This window comes from Lissotriton vulgaris, chromosome 4_1 (genome assembly GCF_964263255.1).
Source record: "Lissotriton vulgaris chromosome 4_1, aLisVul1.2, whole genome shotgun sequence".
Classification (NCBI taxonomy): Eukaryota; Metazoa; Chordata; class Amphibia; order Caudata; family Salamandridae; genus Lissotriton; species Lissotriton vulgaris.
The window spans coordinates 629,043,779-629,059,896 of record NC_141691.1 but is presented as its reverse complement, the minus strand read 5'-3'; the positions used below and the strand labels follow the sequence as shown (position 1 = coordinate 629,059,896).

The window sequence follows — 16,118 nt, the reverse complement described above, 5'->3', positions numbered from 1 at the left end:
TGCTAAGGCAGAAGAGCAACAGCCATTAATTCATGCCAGATTCTGCCTGTCCCTTAAACATTCCCTCGACGCAAGGTAAACACGCTCCATCTTATTGAGTCGTTGAGTTTTTAATAGGAGCGAATACAATTGAAATTCATCATCACAGCAACTTTTCAATTATCTCTCTTTCCCCCATCTAAGATAGGAAAAATGTGCAGCGCCTTTATGCAAATGAGTTATTTTAAGCAGTAAATAGAGAATTAAACACACGAGCGAATACGGGGGAAGGTCACTCAGCCTCACCTTCCTCGTTTGATGAGGATGTGTTTAGTCAGACAATCGCTGCTTTTATCTAAATCGAGTATGAAGTTACCCTTTTCCTTTGTAAAAACTAATTAAAAGTATTTTAACTTGCTTGGGCGCTCGGTAAATTAATTGTCATTAAGTGGAAATCTGAATGTCCCATCATTCATCATTGTGAAAATAAAACCTTTTCTTCTTTGTCATAATTTTAGAACACAGAAACAAAACAATTAGCGGCAGATAGAAGGGAGACCCTGCCCCTCTTTTGTGGCAATCAGAATGCCTACGTTTGCATGTAATCGTCAAGTGTTGCAATCAGTGCAGAGCGTCTTTGGTGCTTATTTCAAGCAAAGGTTTTAATGACTTCTTTAAACTTGGAATTGTGATAGAAGAATATGAAATAAAACATACTGAACCATGTCACTTCACCAGCAGCTTTCATGTCCTTGTCTACATTTATGGGTATTTGGAGGGATGCTGCATTAATGTAATATTTTCTTATAGTCAAGAGGTTAAGAAATTAATATATATATTTTTTTTAAATAAAAATAAACGTAATATTCGTATTTTTTTGTAAATTTAAATGAGGTGCTTTCAGGTTAAAGGGCAGCCATCCTTATGTGGTGTATACATGCAAATGATTTGTAGGTGAGCAGACGTGCAAAGGAACATGCAACATACAGTACGCGTAACAGAGGCAGTACATTAGCATGCAGTGGTCCAACAAATATTCAGAGCCACCAAAGAGTGACAGTTATCTTTGAGTTCCATGGCATCTCAGATCGACTTACCAAAGAAAATGTTGCAATAGGAACCTTTTTGCAGTGGTGAAATTCACTTTACACCAGGAGCTGAACTGAGCCCAAAAAACCTAATTGCAGATAATCTGTCACAAAGTTTCCTTGAGACAATGGTTCATCTTCACTGTCGGATGGGCTTGTCTGACACCAGTGAGCAAGAAATGAAGGATTCCCGGCACTGTGACAAATGCTCCACACAGTCCCATATTCCTTAGTGTTCCAAGAATTCACTAGTGATGCTTTTATGCACAGCTAATGTTTTAGCGACGTTTGCCTTGGGATTGATCAGTCACTCTATCAAGCAGGAGTGCTTCTTTAATTCTTTTAACACTAGGGTCACATTAGAAAATGTATGGTTTCTGGCAGTTTGCATGTTTTTTGGGGTATTGGTAATTGTCTATTTTCTGAGTGTGATGTAAGAAAAATGTGAGAAATAGCATGTCTCTCTTTTACAAATGGTTGCAAAGCTGAGACATAAAATGTAATGATAACATGATCCCAAATTCCGAAATATGAATATTACTTTGAAGTCAGAGAGACTGTTAGAAATTAGGTTTCTGGTTAGCAGATGTATGCACCTTGTCCTAGCTGGAACCACAATCCCTGTCAGGGTAAGGACAGTACCCATGAAAAGTTTACCTGTGCTCACTCTGGTAGCTTGGCACAGAGCAGTTGGTCTAATCCAGTGCGGCAATGTGTAAAGTCTTTGTGCACACACACACACACAGTAACAAAACCACAAAGTACTCCACATTAGTTTAGAAAAATAGCAAATATTTGTTGGGGTAAAACGAGACCAAAATGATAAAAATCCAACATACATGCTTCAAGATATGAATTTTGCAACAGTAAATCAAAATGGGGGGCTTAGAAATCAGTAGCTCCAACTGGGGCTATATGGTCACTATTGAAGAGGGCAAATCCCAAAGTTGAGTCCGACTGCGATTCTGCACGGGCCAGATCCAGGAGTATGCAAATCCACTGACAGTCATTTGAATGCGTTTAAGCTCGGGGACAAAGTGTCGAACAAAGGAGGGGATGCGTAGTTGTCGAAGGAAATGAGTTGTTTCCAAGGTCTTGCAGCGTTGTTGATGTGTCGTGTCTAGAGCCCTGTGCATCAGGCCGAGGTGTCAATGTCGAACCACTGGGCTGCATGCGATGCGGTGGGGCAAAGCCTTGCAAAGTCTGGAATACGTCAAGATTTGGGAACAGTGTGTAGCTGCAGCGATGATTTGGAGGTGCTGCGTCGGCAAAGTCGGGCTGTGTTGTAAGTCAAGGTCATTGAATTGCGCAGTCGGCAATCGGTGTCCACAGCTTTGGTGCAGGCAGCGTTTATGCATCGATATCACAGAGAAGTGTGCTGGTTCCAAATGACACTTCAGTGTCAATGCATTGGTTTCTTGGGTTGCAACACCAAACACTCACTTCCAAGGGCACAGGATTGGATTTATTTGACACCACTGCAGACGAGTCCAGGTGATGGTAGCAAGATGCAGGTGAAGTCTGTGATATCCCTGAGACTTCAGATACAGGAGGCATGCCGAACAAGCCCTTGGAGAATCTTTGAAGATGCAGAGTGTAGAGAGTCAAGTCCAGTCCTTTCACTCCTAGGTAAGAAGCAGCAGGCAGCAGACCAATACAGTAAAGCAAGCAGCAAAATGGTGGTCCCTCCTGGCAGCACAACAGCTCTTCTTCCGGGCAGAATGTCCTCAGTTCCAGATATGTTTCTGAGTATATGGTGTCAGAGGTCCAGTGCTCACACCTATTTTATGTTTTGAAGTAGGGAGACTTCAAAGAAAGGTCTTTGTAGTGCACAAGACCCTGCCTTTTCCTGCCCTGGCTCCAGACACACTACTGGAGGGTATGCAAATCTTGTATGGGTGTAGGCACAACCCTATTTAGGTGCAAGTGCCAGCTCTTCCCTCTCCCTCTCCCTCTCACTCAGGAAGACACAGCAGCCTGGTGATGGGCGATCAGGATATGCAGGGCACACCTCATCTCCCTTTGTGTGGGGCTGCCTGATGGGAATGCATAAAGCCCAGTTGTCACCCAGCCCAGATGTGTATTCCAGAGACAGGAAGAGGCACAGAATGATTAAAGTAAGAAACAGCCAACTTTCTAAAAGTGTCATTTTCAGACCTGTAACTTAAAAACCGATAGAAGTTACACTCGAAGTGTTACAAGACAGCTCCAGTGCTAATCTATGTGAGAGAAAGTCCTTGTTTTAGTGACATACTAATTCAGCAGTTTTTCACTAACAAGACATGTACAACACAACGCATGTGTCCTACCTCTTAAATACACTGCTTCCTGCCAATGGGGCTACCTAGGGTCTACCCTAGGGGTGCCTTATTTGTCATACAAAGGAAGATTTCTGCCTGGTAAGCTTGCCAATGTTGAAATGGCAAATCGAAACTGCACACATAGGCTGTGCAGTGGTAGACCTGAGACATGTTTGAAAGGGCTACTCATGTAGGTGACAAAATCAGTGCTGCAGTCCCAGTAGTAGCATTTAATTTACTGGTCCTGTGCACTTATAGTACACTGTACCAGGGACTTATCAGTAAATCACATAGGCTAATTATGGAGAAACCAAATGCCATTACATTTTAGACACAGAGCACGTGCACTTTAGCACTGATCAGCAGTAAAAGAAAAAGTGCACAGAGTTCTAAAGCCAGCAAAAACAAAGTTCAGCACACAGTCAAAACAGGAGATCAGAAAGCAAAACTTAAGGGGAAACCACACCTAAAGATGTAAAGTCTAACAGAGGCTCACTTGTCAATAGTAGATGTAGGGTGTAGGTGAAGGAGTTTCTCCATGGAGTCAAAAGAAATAAATGTTAGCTAGTGATTCTCATATGTGTAAATATAAACCTTCGTAAACATAACCATGTAACAACCGTGTATATCAAAAGGAGTAGGAACTTATTTAACCATCCTGAAAGATCATTAGACCTTGCGGTGGGCAATGGAAAGCACAATATAATGGCATATTTAAGATTAGATGTACTCAACTTAATTCCATAAGTAATTATAATATGTCGATTTGCACAGGTCCAAATTACACTCGCCTCATATTGCGGTTCTGGATTTAGTAAGCCCTATCAAGCAAGTATAGAGTGCAAGTTAGGTTTGAAAACATAGCTGTTAAATGAATCAGTGTGTAGGAACAAATAAAGTTTATGGAACAAGGAGCATGAAGAAAGCAAAGTCCATGCAGTTAATGCCTATGCAGGATCTGTAAAGGTACACCAAAGGGCAAGCATAACTGAGTTTTCAAAACACCCCACTACAAAACACTACGCCTGATTCCCAAAGATTTTACTGTAACTTAGTTTTGTAGTACTCCTTTCCTACACCTGAATTCTAGGAGTCAAGCCAACAATACTCCTCGCTTAGATTCGCAATTTAAGGCTACGCTGGGAGTACTACAAGGGCAGGTAACACAGGCTTATACTAAAATATTTGCAAATCCGTCCCTCTCCTCTCTATATTGTTTTTGGAGCACGACGTGAATTGAATCTGCCTCAAGGAACATTGCACACAACATATGCTAAATATCTGGTAGCACTCAGAGCCACTGATAAGGGTGCAGCTTTTGGACCAGATACAAATAGGGCAATATCAAACCAAAGAAATGAAACATTAAGGACAACATGAGAAACCTTGAATAAGTGACATATCATTCTAATATAAAGCCAATCTGCAGTATTCAATCTAATACAGCAGGAAATTGTGCAGCATTCCCTTAAAGGGAACACAATGTCAGATTCAGATTTTTAGCTCGAAGTTAAACTAACTAGAACTGCCTGACATGCACATATATTAACGGCATATGTGGACTCCACTTTGGATCTGAAGATTACAGAACAAAATGAAAAAGAAAACAGAATGGGATCAGTGGTATCTCATACTGGCATGGCAGGACACAATGCATGGCCTCCTGGGCATGTCCAAGTGATATAATTTGTAATGTCACTAGGGAGTGGGAGTTAATTTAGTATAGTTATTGATACCGTCCAACAGAACTAGTTCATATAAGATGCTGATTTTTTCCCCATCTATTTCATATAGTATCATAGGCCGCAGTTAAGGCCTGTATTAATCATTACAGATCCTCTCCCCAAGTTATAGGCCAGAGTCGCAGGTGAGGGATTGTGATGTATTAGAGCATTCCTTCCACTGAGGGTAGAAGTTTCTAAATTAAAGAGGAACAAGCCTAAAGACAAAAAATAAAAGTTTAGAGCAGAAGACTTTTACCAGCTGCGGCGCATTCTCTGACGTTACATTGTCTACAGTGGCAGACCCATAATCCCCCAATCTAATATATTTATGAATATTTTTACTAAACATTATTGTGGGAGGATTGGCAGTGGGACCTAGACTGGTGTCAGAGAGTGGAAGAAACGGTATATAAAAGCAGGGGGGTACGAAAAAATGGAAGAAAATTTGGGCGCCTTGGCGCAAATACAGAGAGGCGGGTGCCTCAGGTGGAGATATAGTCTAATTATATGGATGAAAGACACTTATGATTCCCTAATGTGTAACGCCTGAATGATATCTGTATTGTTCCCTAATGTGCTATTTGTACATGGCAATGTATCATTTGGTCTTACGAGCATTGTTAAAATAAAAAGATTTTCCCCAAAAAATTATTGGCTTAATGAAGAAGCATCCACAGAGCGTGTGATTTTCTAAAAAAAATGAAAGCCTCTAGCAAAGTGTGAGTGTTAGCATTAAAATCTGCGCAGATGGCGGGGACCTGAGTGTTGGTGTTTATACTGAGTTCATCCGTGCTTCACTGTTTAATAAATGAGGTGATTCATGCCAGAGAGCCAAGATCTCCATCCCAACTTGATATTTGAAAAGTTTATTTTCGGCTGCGCGCGTTTGGCAGGGAGGGCTTGCGTTTGTTGGTAGCTCCAGCCTGAACCGCTCTTTCTTTGCCTGTAGTGAATTAATGATGTGAATGTCTAAGCAGCCGTCAGATTCATAAATCACGTGAAATGAGTGGGGTAATACACAGAAGTCTTTTCCTTTTGTTTAGCCATTTATCATTTCGTGTGCACATTAATAAACAGAGCTCCCCTGAGGTAAGCGGCTGGAAGACACATTTTTCTTCCTAATTTTCTTCAATTGTAGTCAGTAGATCACAGGTGGGGAGTGAAGGCCTATGTCGCAGGCAGTTATGGGTTTGTCGCTGCTCGTCTTTGTCGATAAATAATTTGGTTCTTGTTGTGGCCGGCCTATGACCATGTTCTCCTTGCTTGACAGGCTCCAGGTTCCCCAGTCCTCGGTTGTCAGCCAGGCCAAGTCGAAAGCGGACCCTCTCCATATCGCCTCTCTCCGATCACAGTTTCGACCTCCAGACGATGATTCGGACATCTCCAAACTCCCTGGTCACTCTTCTCAATTCCTCTCGCAGCAGCTCTTCGGCCAGTGGCTCCTACGGCCACTTATCGGCAAGTGCGATCAGGTGGGCTTTTGGATAATTTGCAACTATTTTTAAAATAATGTTACATTTCATGGTGAAAATAAAACCTTTTGGCAGATGATTACTTGGCAAATGTTTAATGGTTGCAGGTCATGTTCTCCATCAAAAACACAGTTATTGATAAAAATAATTTTTACAACATAAACATTCCTTCTGCCCTGTCCCATTTCTTGTGCTTCTCATTAGTTTGATTCATAGGGGTATTACCAGTGGACCATCTTCTGTAGGGGTGGGCGGAATTTGCGGAATCGCGCTACGCAAATCTCCGTGAAACTCTCCGCGAACACGCAGGAATTCTGTGAACACGCGGAATTGTTTGTTCGCGATGCTTTTTTACTGTTCGCAATCGCTGTTTGCGTGCTTGGGCTGAAATATCTCGTAAACACGCATTTGAGAACGCGAACAGCCAAAAAATTTCGCGAAGTCGCGGTACGCAGAATTTTGGGCAATTTTGCGTTCTCTGCAGAACACGAAAATACCCAAATTCCGCGAGCGGAATGGAATTTACCGCCCAGGCCTACCATCTTGTCCCCGTTTGTGTTTTTCATTTTATTACACTTTTCCCTGCAACCAACCACTCCTTTGTAATGCAATGCAGCAGAAAAAACCCAATTTTAAGATTGCCCTCCGAAACTACAGTATAATGTCTTTAATCAAAAAAAGGGAAACAATGACATTTGAAAAAAAGTTTTAATGTCAGGGTATCGTAATTTTGGAGGTATGCTTTAAATCAGAAAATATCATGGACAGTTTCAGTTTTAATCGAGATAAAAAAACAATCTTGACCAAAATCAACATATGTGATAATATTGCTTCTGAGTATAATTGTAGGATATTAGAAGTGCCAGAGGAGTTTGACCTACTTGGCTGTCAGTGGTAGCCAGTACAAAAAAAATACGGTCATTGAAGCATTGTCCGGGCAAGTACGAAAGCACCCAAATGAGTATTTCAGTGTTCGATACAAGGCTAGTTGAATCTTCAACTGATACAAAGCGCTTGTCCCGAGATTCGTGAAACATGTTAAGAGGGCACATATGTGGTGATAAGTTGGCTTAATCAAATAATTAGCTGCCTAAAAAGAAAGATTTGTTTTTTTCAATGTTTACTAAAATATAGATTGTCCAACAAATTGCTAGCCTGCACCTATCTCAAGTTCTGGTGGTTATCACTCCAAATAATTGATTGACGTGCCTGCTGAACCTTCATTTAGAGAAAGAAAATCATTTCACAATCAACATGACAATAAAGTGCTACCATGCATCTGTCACAAGGTTTGTATGGTGCTTGGGTACCAATTCTGGTGCAAGCACTAAAAATACCACTGTCCAATTCACACGCTATAAGGACTCTCAAATCTGAAGTGACTTGCCGTTTTCTTTTCATGTAGGGTGGATGGCATTGTAATAATTTACCAGTAGGTCTCTCGCCCCTTTTCTATGAGTGCATCATGCTTCGTCTTATAACATCTGGGTTCCGATGTGCGGAGAAATGTGGATAGTAATGAACAGTGTGTAATAAACAATACTAAACTAGTAACATGTGGCAAATGTTTATTCAGTCTCTTTACTGGGGTACCAAGCACACAATATCAGTTATTATTGCAATAGCGTCTCTTATCATCAGTATATTAATGCGACCCCTACTCTTTGTCTTCAATTTGATTAAACTTTTCTAATTACAGGGCTTTGATAGAACCAGGAAAAAGAAATCAATGAAGAGTGATGTATCGAACTTGTTATCATTGTGGATCCAAACTGGCAGGGTTGTTGTCCTTAATAAAAACTGGTCACAAATTAGCTTTCCCTATAAAGTTCCTAATAAGGGGGGAGTGGTCCCATATTACATGATGGTTTGGAATGTTGAAACACAAAGCCACACTAGACACTGATTTAGATATTCATTAAGAGGTAATTCAAAAACCTGCCCTTCTAACTGTGGCCTTGAATTCTTCACTTGTTTGTACCAAAGTAGGGATGAACTTCTGTCCTTGTTGGGCTCTTAGCAAAATAAGGTTTGTACCCCATAACCATCCAGGAATTCCTGAGTTTCTCTCGCTAATCACCTTCATCATCATTGATCATTGTCATCTGTTATATAAGCAGGAAGACCGAGAAAGTCAAGGAGGATAACACCACTGCTTGGATGATTGCTTTCTTCCCCTTAACCCCTTCACCGCGGGGCTAATTCCGCCGCGGCGCGGGGGGGCCGCGCACGGCGCCGCGGTGCTGACGAGCACGGTGCTCGTATGCTGGTGACGAGCCTGGGCTCGTCATGAGCCCGCCCGCGCAATGGAACGCTCAGCACAGCGGGGGAATTATCCCCGCGTGTGAGCGTTCCACGGCTCATGACGAGCCCAGGCTCATCACCAGCACCCGAGCACCGTGCTGCATGACAAGCCTGGGCTCGCCATCAGTACTGAAGTGGTTAATATGAAGAAGGGGAATGATTCCCAGAGAGGCTTAGCATAGCAAAAGAAGGGGCAGAGGTCTGAGATATATGAGAACAGAATGTGAAAGGTGATTCAAAGAGATTGTGAACAGTGGAAGGAGGAGGCTGTAAGGAGCCTTGTTAAGGTGGCCACTACCATGAGCACAAAATGGTTGGGGTACCTCCAACCAGTGAGAGTTCAGTTGTATCTGAATTACTTTTGAGGCAGGTGGTCACACTGGAAAGACAGTGTTTGAAGCTACTAGTACTGTTGGTGTTTGAGTTGCTGGCTGGCCTAAGAAGAATTTGAGTATGATCCTCATAGGATATGAGCTGGAGACCCTGAGATTTATTTAGTTGGCCCACAGGGATGGCATCAATATGAAAAAATGGGCTGTGAACAGTTGGATAGGAACAAAGTAAACCAGGCCAAAGCAGTGCCAGAGATCTGTTGGAGAGGATGAATCACTAGAGGACGGGACACAATGTCGAAGGCAGATGACAAGGAAAGTAGAACCAGGGCTGCATTTCCCCCTTGATTTAAGATCACGTGAAGGTCACCAGCAACTTCAAGAAGAGCAGCTTTCATGTTGTAGAAGAGATAAAAACCAAATTGAGAAAGACCTAAAAGAGAGTGGGATTCCAAGGATGAATAGAGGAGGTCATTGAGGTAAGGCAGAGAATACGTAAAACGGCATGATAATTAGTAAAAACTGATGGGTCCACATAGGATTTTTTAGAAGGGAAACCTTGAGAGCTGACCTCTAATCAGAGGGAAAAGTAGTATAAAAAATAAAGGCATTGCAATGTTGCATAAGCAAGAGCAGAATTGTATTGGTCATGTTACTGGTGATAGAGTTGCAAGGATTTAGTGGGCATTTAGGCTTGAGAAAGGGAAGCAGAGTAGCTAGAGCATTAGTGCGAGAAGAGAGTTCATGGCGAGATGAGTGAGGGAAGAAATGGGTGAGGGAGGAGTAAGTGCGACAGAGGTAGGGTTGGGAGTAATCACAGGACATGGGGCAAGTGATGAGCGAGGGAAGAACACAGAAGGCAGATAAGCAATGGAAGCATTAGTGTAATTGGCAATGATATCAGAGATTTTGCTCATGAAAAATTCAGAGAGAAGCTCTTAAAATTGCCCCGAAGGAGGAAATGAGAGATTCTTACATTGTGGGGAGGATAAGATCACGGTCATTGAACAAAATGTACTAAGCTGTCCTGCTAGCTTTACTAATACATCTACACAGAAGCATGGACTGACAGAAGACATTAAACACGGTAGATGTATAAGCTAGAAACCTCCTGAAGGGCACTGCAGCTGTGCCATCTTCAAATGTAAAGCCATATCCTTAAACAGCAATTTGAGCGGAGATAATATGCCAGCTTCCTACACGTCATTCAATCCTATACCCCAGTCTCATTATTTTACTATTCATTCAGTTTCATAAGGTAGTTGTGGAAGTGCTTTTTCAGCCTAAGCGAAAGACCCTGATGTAGGCCTTAAACATGTCCAGCCTCTGTTGTGTAATCCAGACCTTGTAGGTTACAATAAATGTGGCTCATCTGCAGTTTGCAGGGGCTTAGTTGGCTCCCACCTCCTTTTCTGTAAGCACATGACCTCATCCCATGGAAGCATGCTATCCTTGCCCAGGGTTTGAGGCATACATCCTAAGTGCTGTCCACATATCGCACACAAAATATGTTCTGGCACTTTCTATTCAGGGCATGTAGTAGTAAACTCAGCTTCCCCATAACTGCATCTTTTTCTTTGGCCCAGTCCAACTCTCTTTTGCCACTTGGCTACGTGTACCTTCTCATGCCATACATCATTAAAACTAGTTTGGGGTTTTAGAATATTTAGTTTTGAAGCTTGAATCTTTTCTGGATTCACGTTCGTTGCATTATTCAGCCGTCTAGTGGTTGAGTCCACAATTGTGCCTTCTTTCTTTGTGTTATTTGAATGCCAATTCGCTTAAACATTATGAATAGATTGAGGATTGACTTCTCGAAAACTATAAGAAACATACTATTTACTTTTTTTCTTATACACGTTTTACAAGTTGAAACCGTGTTTTAATTGAAAAACAAAAGGCGATGCTGAAATCCCAGATGTGCACATCAGTTCGAGTATTTAAAAACACATTGTTGTTGTAAGCTTTGTGTGCCTTTTTAACTCTAACATTATCACGTTTATGGTCCTTCTTTGCTTGGCGGAGTCCCTTAACCTGCTACATGCTGGATATTCATGTGTGCATTTCTGCTATTCGACTATAGACTCCATTTGTAACCCCAGCTTGTTCTGTAAAGTCAGAGCTGTCCTGCTCCAAGAAACATGGCTCCTTTGTCCAGATCAACCAACAGATGTTAGCAGTTATTCGAGCGTGCTGGTGATTGCCCCCATACACCCAGGATGAAGCCTTCTACCTTTTGCCCCATGCAGCTCACGTATGATCGACTTGACCTCAGAGCCCTCCAGGCCTCTGGTGGCGATGCCAGCATCTTCACGCAAATTTGCATACCCCTCTTTTCTTCATTTCGAAGTCTGTCTCACGCTAGTCTTCAGCTGTACGAACGGTGTGTACAAAATAAGCAGCGTTAACTACACGCCCAGGGGAGAAAGGGCCTGGGTTGGAAAGGAAGAGAAACTGGAAACAATTTCCCTGACTTTGAATGCCAGCTGTTTTATGGTACATTCGCCAGCTGTGACATGAAACTAGATGACCTTGGTAGTCGGACAGCCTAGCCGCAAAGTTTGTCTTTGATTGCCATGTCTGTTTTTCTTAAAGTCAGTTACAACTTGATACGCCAATCCAATTGCGTTCCAGCTCAGCCCCTTCCTGTGGCGTTCTGTGAGACTGGTAGAGGAAACTTTTCGCTTCTAATTTTTGCGACCGGTTGAAAGATTCAGGGGCTGATGCACACAGCTTTTTTCATGTGTTAAGTGTAACTTATTTCTTGAATTAGTCATAATGTGGGCATCTGTTCATTATGTGGAGCGTACAGACTATGAAACATACTTAATGCATGCTTGATTCGAACATATGTAGGTTGCACAACTCATGTTATCCTTAAATACACACAGATCAGAATTTGAATAAGACAAGTGGGCATTGCCACGGAGAATGTCGAAGGAGCGGCAGGGGACATCGAATAGAAATTAAGTCAACACCCAAAGAGTTTCATCTTTGTTGGTAAAAAAAATGCAAGAGTAACTTAACAGATTCACCACACTACAGCAAATTGAGTTAGTGGAGGTAGGATAGTTTTCAGGCTAACTTGTGAACGAAATAGCTGCATAGGAGCATTAGGGAAACGGCAAATATGCCTCTGACAATCTGGCACGATCAACATTTGTCAGGGCCCTCGAACAGTGAAACAGAAAATGGACTTCAACAGATTCAATAAGACTTAAAGTATCCAAACCTTAGCTCAACACACACCAGAGATGAGGCTCATGGTGGCTGATATACGTTCATGACAATTAAAACTAATGAACTCAGTTCATGACCTAACATTTTCCCAAGCAAATAGCTGTGGTCCTTATTCACACACAGTTTGGAAGACATTTAAACTATGTATAATTTGAATTATGATGCACAGAATCTGGTTCTGCGGATTTTCATGTGCACAAATGTCCCTTAATACTGTGTAAAATTCACAGGATGTGCATATTTTTCTCATCTGTGACACCTATGTCTTCCTAGGGGTGTGATCATTAATATTATGGCAACACACACAAGAATGAATTTATAAGTTAAGATGTAGTCACAAACACCTGCATACCTTTCTCTGCCTTACATAAACTTTTAAAGTTAAGCCAAAATCAACCCAGCTTAAGCAGTTGTTATGTATTTCCAAGTCACACTTGCTTATAGAAAAAAACAATGTGCCTCAGTCCATAAGCAACAAACTAAACTCAAATATTCTGTTATATGAACACCGAACATAATCATGTATTATTTGCTGTTAGATGTTTTATTCTTATTGAGACCCTGGAAAAAGTCTCATTGGGGCATACCATATCCTACGTAATATAACATTGCATGTTTTAAGGTCTTCAATTGCATTCACCAAAATGTGAAACATGCCTGTGAGGTAGTTGTGGCTTTTGGTCTCTTTTGATTTACAGTATGAACAACAGAGACCTAGAGGAGGAGAGTCCTGGTAATCCTGTTCCAATCCATAGTTGTACAGTTCACTGAGCATTGGCTCTAATAGCTCACAAGTGAGCGCGCGCGCTGAGCTCTGGCATTGCCGAATCAGATTGCTTCATAGGCAAGCTTAAACATACTGAGTAAATTGCCTGTGAGGATTTTCAATCACGGCTTATGTGTGTAGAGGAACGCCTTCCATACCATTAAGGAATGTTTTAGAGGACATCGGCTTAACATAATATTGTCTTCACAACAGCCCAGATCCATGCCCTGCTGTATATGATTCGCTAGAATAAACATTGTGCACGATAAATAGCCAAGTGTATCTGCCACATTTGAATTCGCACGTGATTTCTCTTTCAGTAGCTTTTGCTTTCGTTTTATGTTATGCTTTTGAAATGGTTTGTCCACTCTGTTCAGTACGTGTTCATACTCGCATTTCTCGTACTGTAAGGTAGGCCATTTCTGTACTCACTGTTTTGTGTCGTTTGCTTGCCAGCAAGTTCACTGCCTCTTCGCTCTAAAGACATTGCTTCTCAAGTCAGGAAATGTGTGAATGAATCTTCCACAGCAGAGAAGGTGGGGGCAGGGGGGAGTGTTTCAGGATTTGAACTCCTTTAACATAACATTAAGTTAGTTGTTTTAGATATGTTTAATACTTCTATGGCATTTGAAAGTGTTCTTGTTTCCAAACTGGGGAGAGCGAAGAACCGCATGGTTATGTCCTGTATTCTAATGTTTTTCCTAGGCTGCTCTCGATACCACTCCAGTATCAAAAAAGACATAAGAGATTCAAACATTGTCCTAGACCAGAAATACATTTAAAATGCCTTAACAATTTTCTTGGGAAGTTAAAAATGCGTTACTGTGTTGGATTGTGGCACCACTTTGAAAGATAGTTTTACGACTTGTAAATCTATCTTTAAAATTAAATGATTGTTCTGAGGAGATCTGGAGGGGCCTAAATGTTTTAAATTCCCTAAATCCCAAAAGTATGCAAATGATATTATGCAGCTTCTCACACAGGGATAAGGCACTGTTAGTTCCATCTTACTTAACCAGTGACCCCTGAAAACAGTGGACATTATCAGCTGAGCTGCCTTTTTGAGCAACACTTGACCTCTCGGTCTTGAGATTGCTCCCCTCTCCACCGGTGCAGCAGTCACCTTGGGTCCCTAATAAAGCGTCTGGTCTTCTCTGTTCTGTTACTCCCTGCAGCATCAAGTCACCCTCCCCCCCCGCTGCCAGGGGTAACGCTTAGTTCATCGCCTTAGGTAGTCCCTCTCCCTAGGCTTTAGCGTCTCCTCAGTTCGTTTATTTATTTAAATGTAGGTTGTTATTATGGTGTATTATTGTTTAATTTGGGTTCTTACTGTTGTTTTGGGCACTTGTTATCGGGGTAATCTTTTTACTGGGGTTGGTTGCACTTCCCCGTTTATTGTTCACTTGCTTTTCCCGCCGATCGATCACCTCGTAGCCCCGCCTTATCCCATAAGCTCCAGTTCCCGCAGGCTTTTTCCCACTCCATGCCATCCTGGCTAGCACCTGCCAGGACTTTTTATGGTGGATGCTGCATGGCAGCACCACCAGCGCGCTGAAGGCTCTCCAATGATAAGCCTGTCTGTGTCCATCCACGCCAGGACTGTGCCCATCGTCAGAATCTTGGCCCACTGATATTGCCATCACAACACTCAAAGGCTACAAGTTGAAGCACTGCAACCACACCAACAACCACAGAGGTGGCATTGCCATTGTACACAAGGAATCCATCATCTGCACTACCGCAGAAGATGAAACCAAGCTGATCAAGGAATTCCTGAACTTCCAACACCACACCAACAACAAAACTAACATCGGAGGCACCCTCGCATACAGACTGCCTGGACCACATGCTAGTCTCACCGACGCCATCACAGAATTCATCACCCCACTCCCCATCGAATCCAAACTCTACTTTTTCCTGGGAGACCTCAATTTCCACTTGGACGTCCCCACCGACACCAACTCTATTGACCTGGAATGAATGAACAACATCAGCTTCACACAGCTGGTCTCAGACCCCATGCACAGAGCAGGACAAACCCTGGACCCCACCTTCACATCCAACAGTCATATACAGCCACACTTCTGAACTCTCCTGGTCCGATCACTCCAGTCACCACAACACCCTCTTCCGCAGCTGGACCAATGTCACGCAGCACCAATGGACCGACGCCCTCAGCAGCTCCCAGTCTGACGTCCCCACAAGCCTGGATCAAGCAGTAGAGCTCTTCAGCGCCTGTATCACCAGAGTGGCTGACAAAGTTGCTCTCACCAAACCCACCAGAACACACAGACCCTACCAAACCAGCCTTCTGGTACACCCCGGAATTCAGCACAGCAAAAAGAAAGATGCAAAGAACTGGAAATAATATGGTGCACCAGCAGAAACAACATCGACCATGCCACTTTCAAGTCTGCCCTTATCAGCTACCATCACCAACTCAAAGTCACAAAAAAGGAGGCCCTAAAACACTGCATCGAGGCCAGCACCAACCAGACCAAGGAACTCTTCACCATCATCAGAGAGTTCACCTACCCCCCGGCCACTGAAAACCTGATCCCCACTACACAGGAGCTCTGCCACACCCTAGCAGATTACTTCCAAACCAAGATTGCCACCATCTACAGAAATTTCGATACCCAGTCCACCAACCTCCTCAGCATCAACATCCTCACTCCCATGAATACAGCTGATGACCACTGACTCACCTCATGGGAACAACTCAGCACACCATGAACTACAGCCACTCTGGAGCACCCACCGACCCATGCTCTCACAGAATCTTCAGCCTCAGAAGTGCTGAGATCAGTTACCAGATTACCACCATCTTCAACACCTCCATCACCACAGCCACCTTTTACAATGCATGCAAACAGGCAGTGCTCAGACCTCTCCTCAAGAAACACACTGCAA

The 16,118-nt window shown here is 42.7% G+C and overlaps 1 protein-coding gene across 1 annotated transcript in view; it reads left to right on the top strand.

Moving 5' to 3' along the window:
- The window catches only part of GLI3 (GLI family zinc finger 3), a 394,212-nt gene that overhangs the window by 295,095 nt on the left and 82,999 nt on the right, over positions 1–16,118 (top strand). Inside the window, exon 7 of the mRNA XM_086964868.1 lies at positions 6,362–6,563. Coding sequence (XP_086820994.1) covers positions 6,362–6,563 — 202 coding nt within the window. The remainder of the gene's footprint in view (positions 1–6,361; positions 6,564–16,118) is intronic.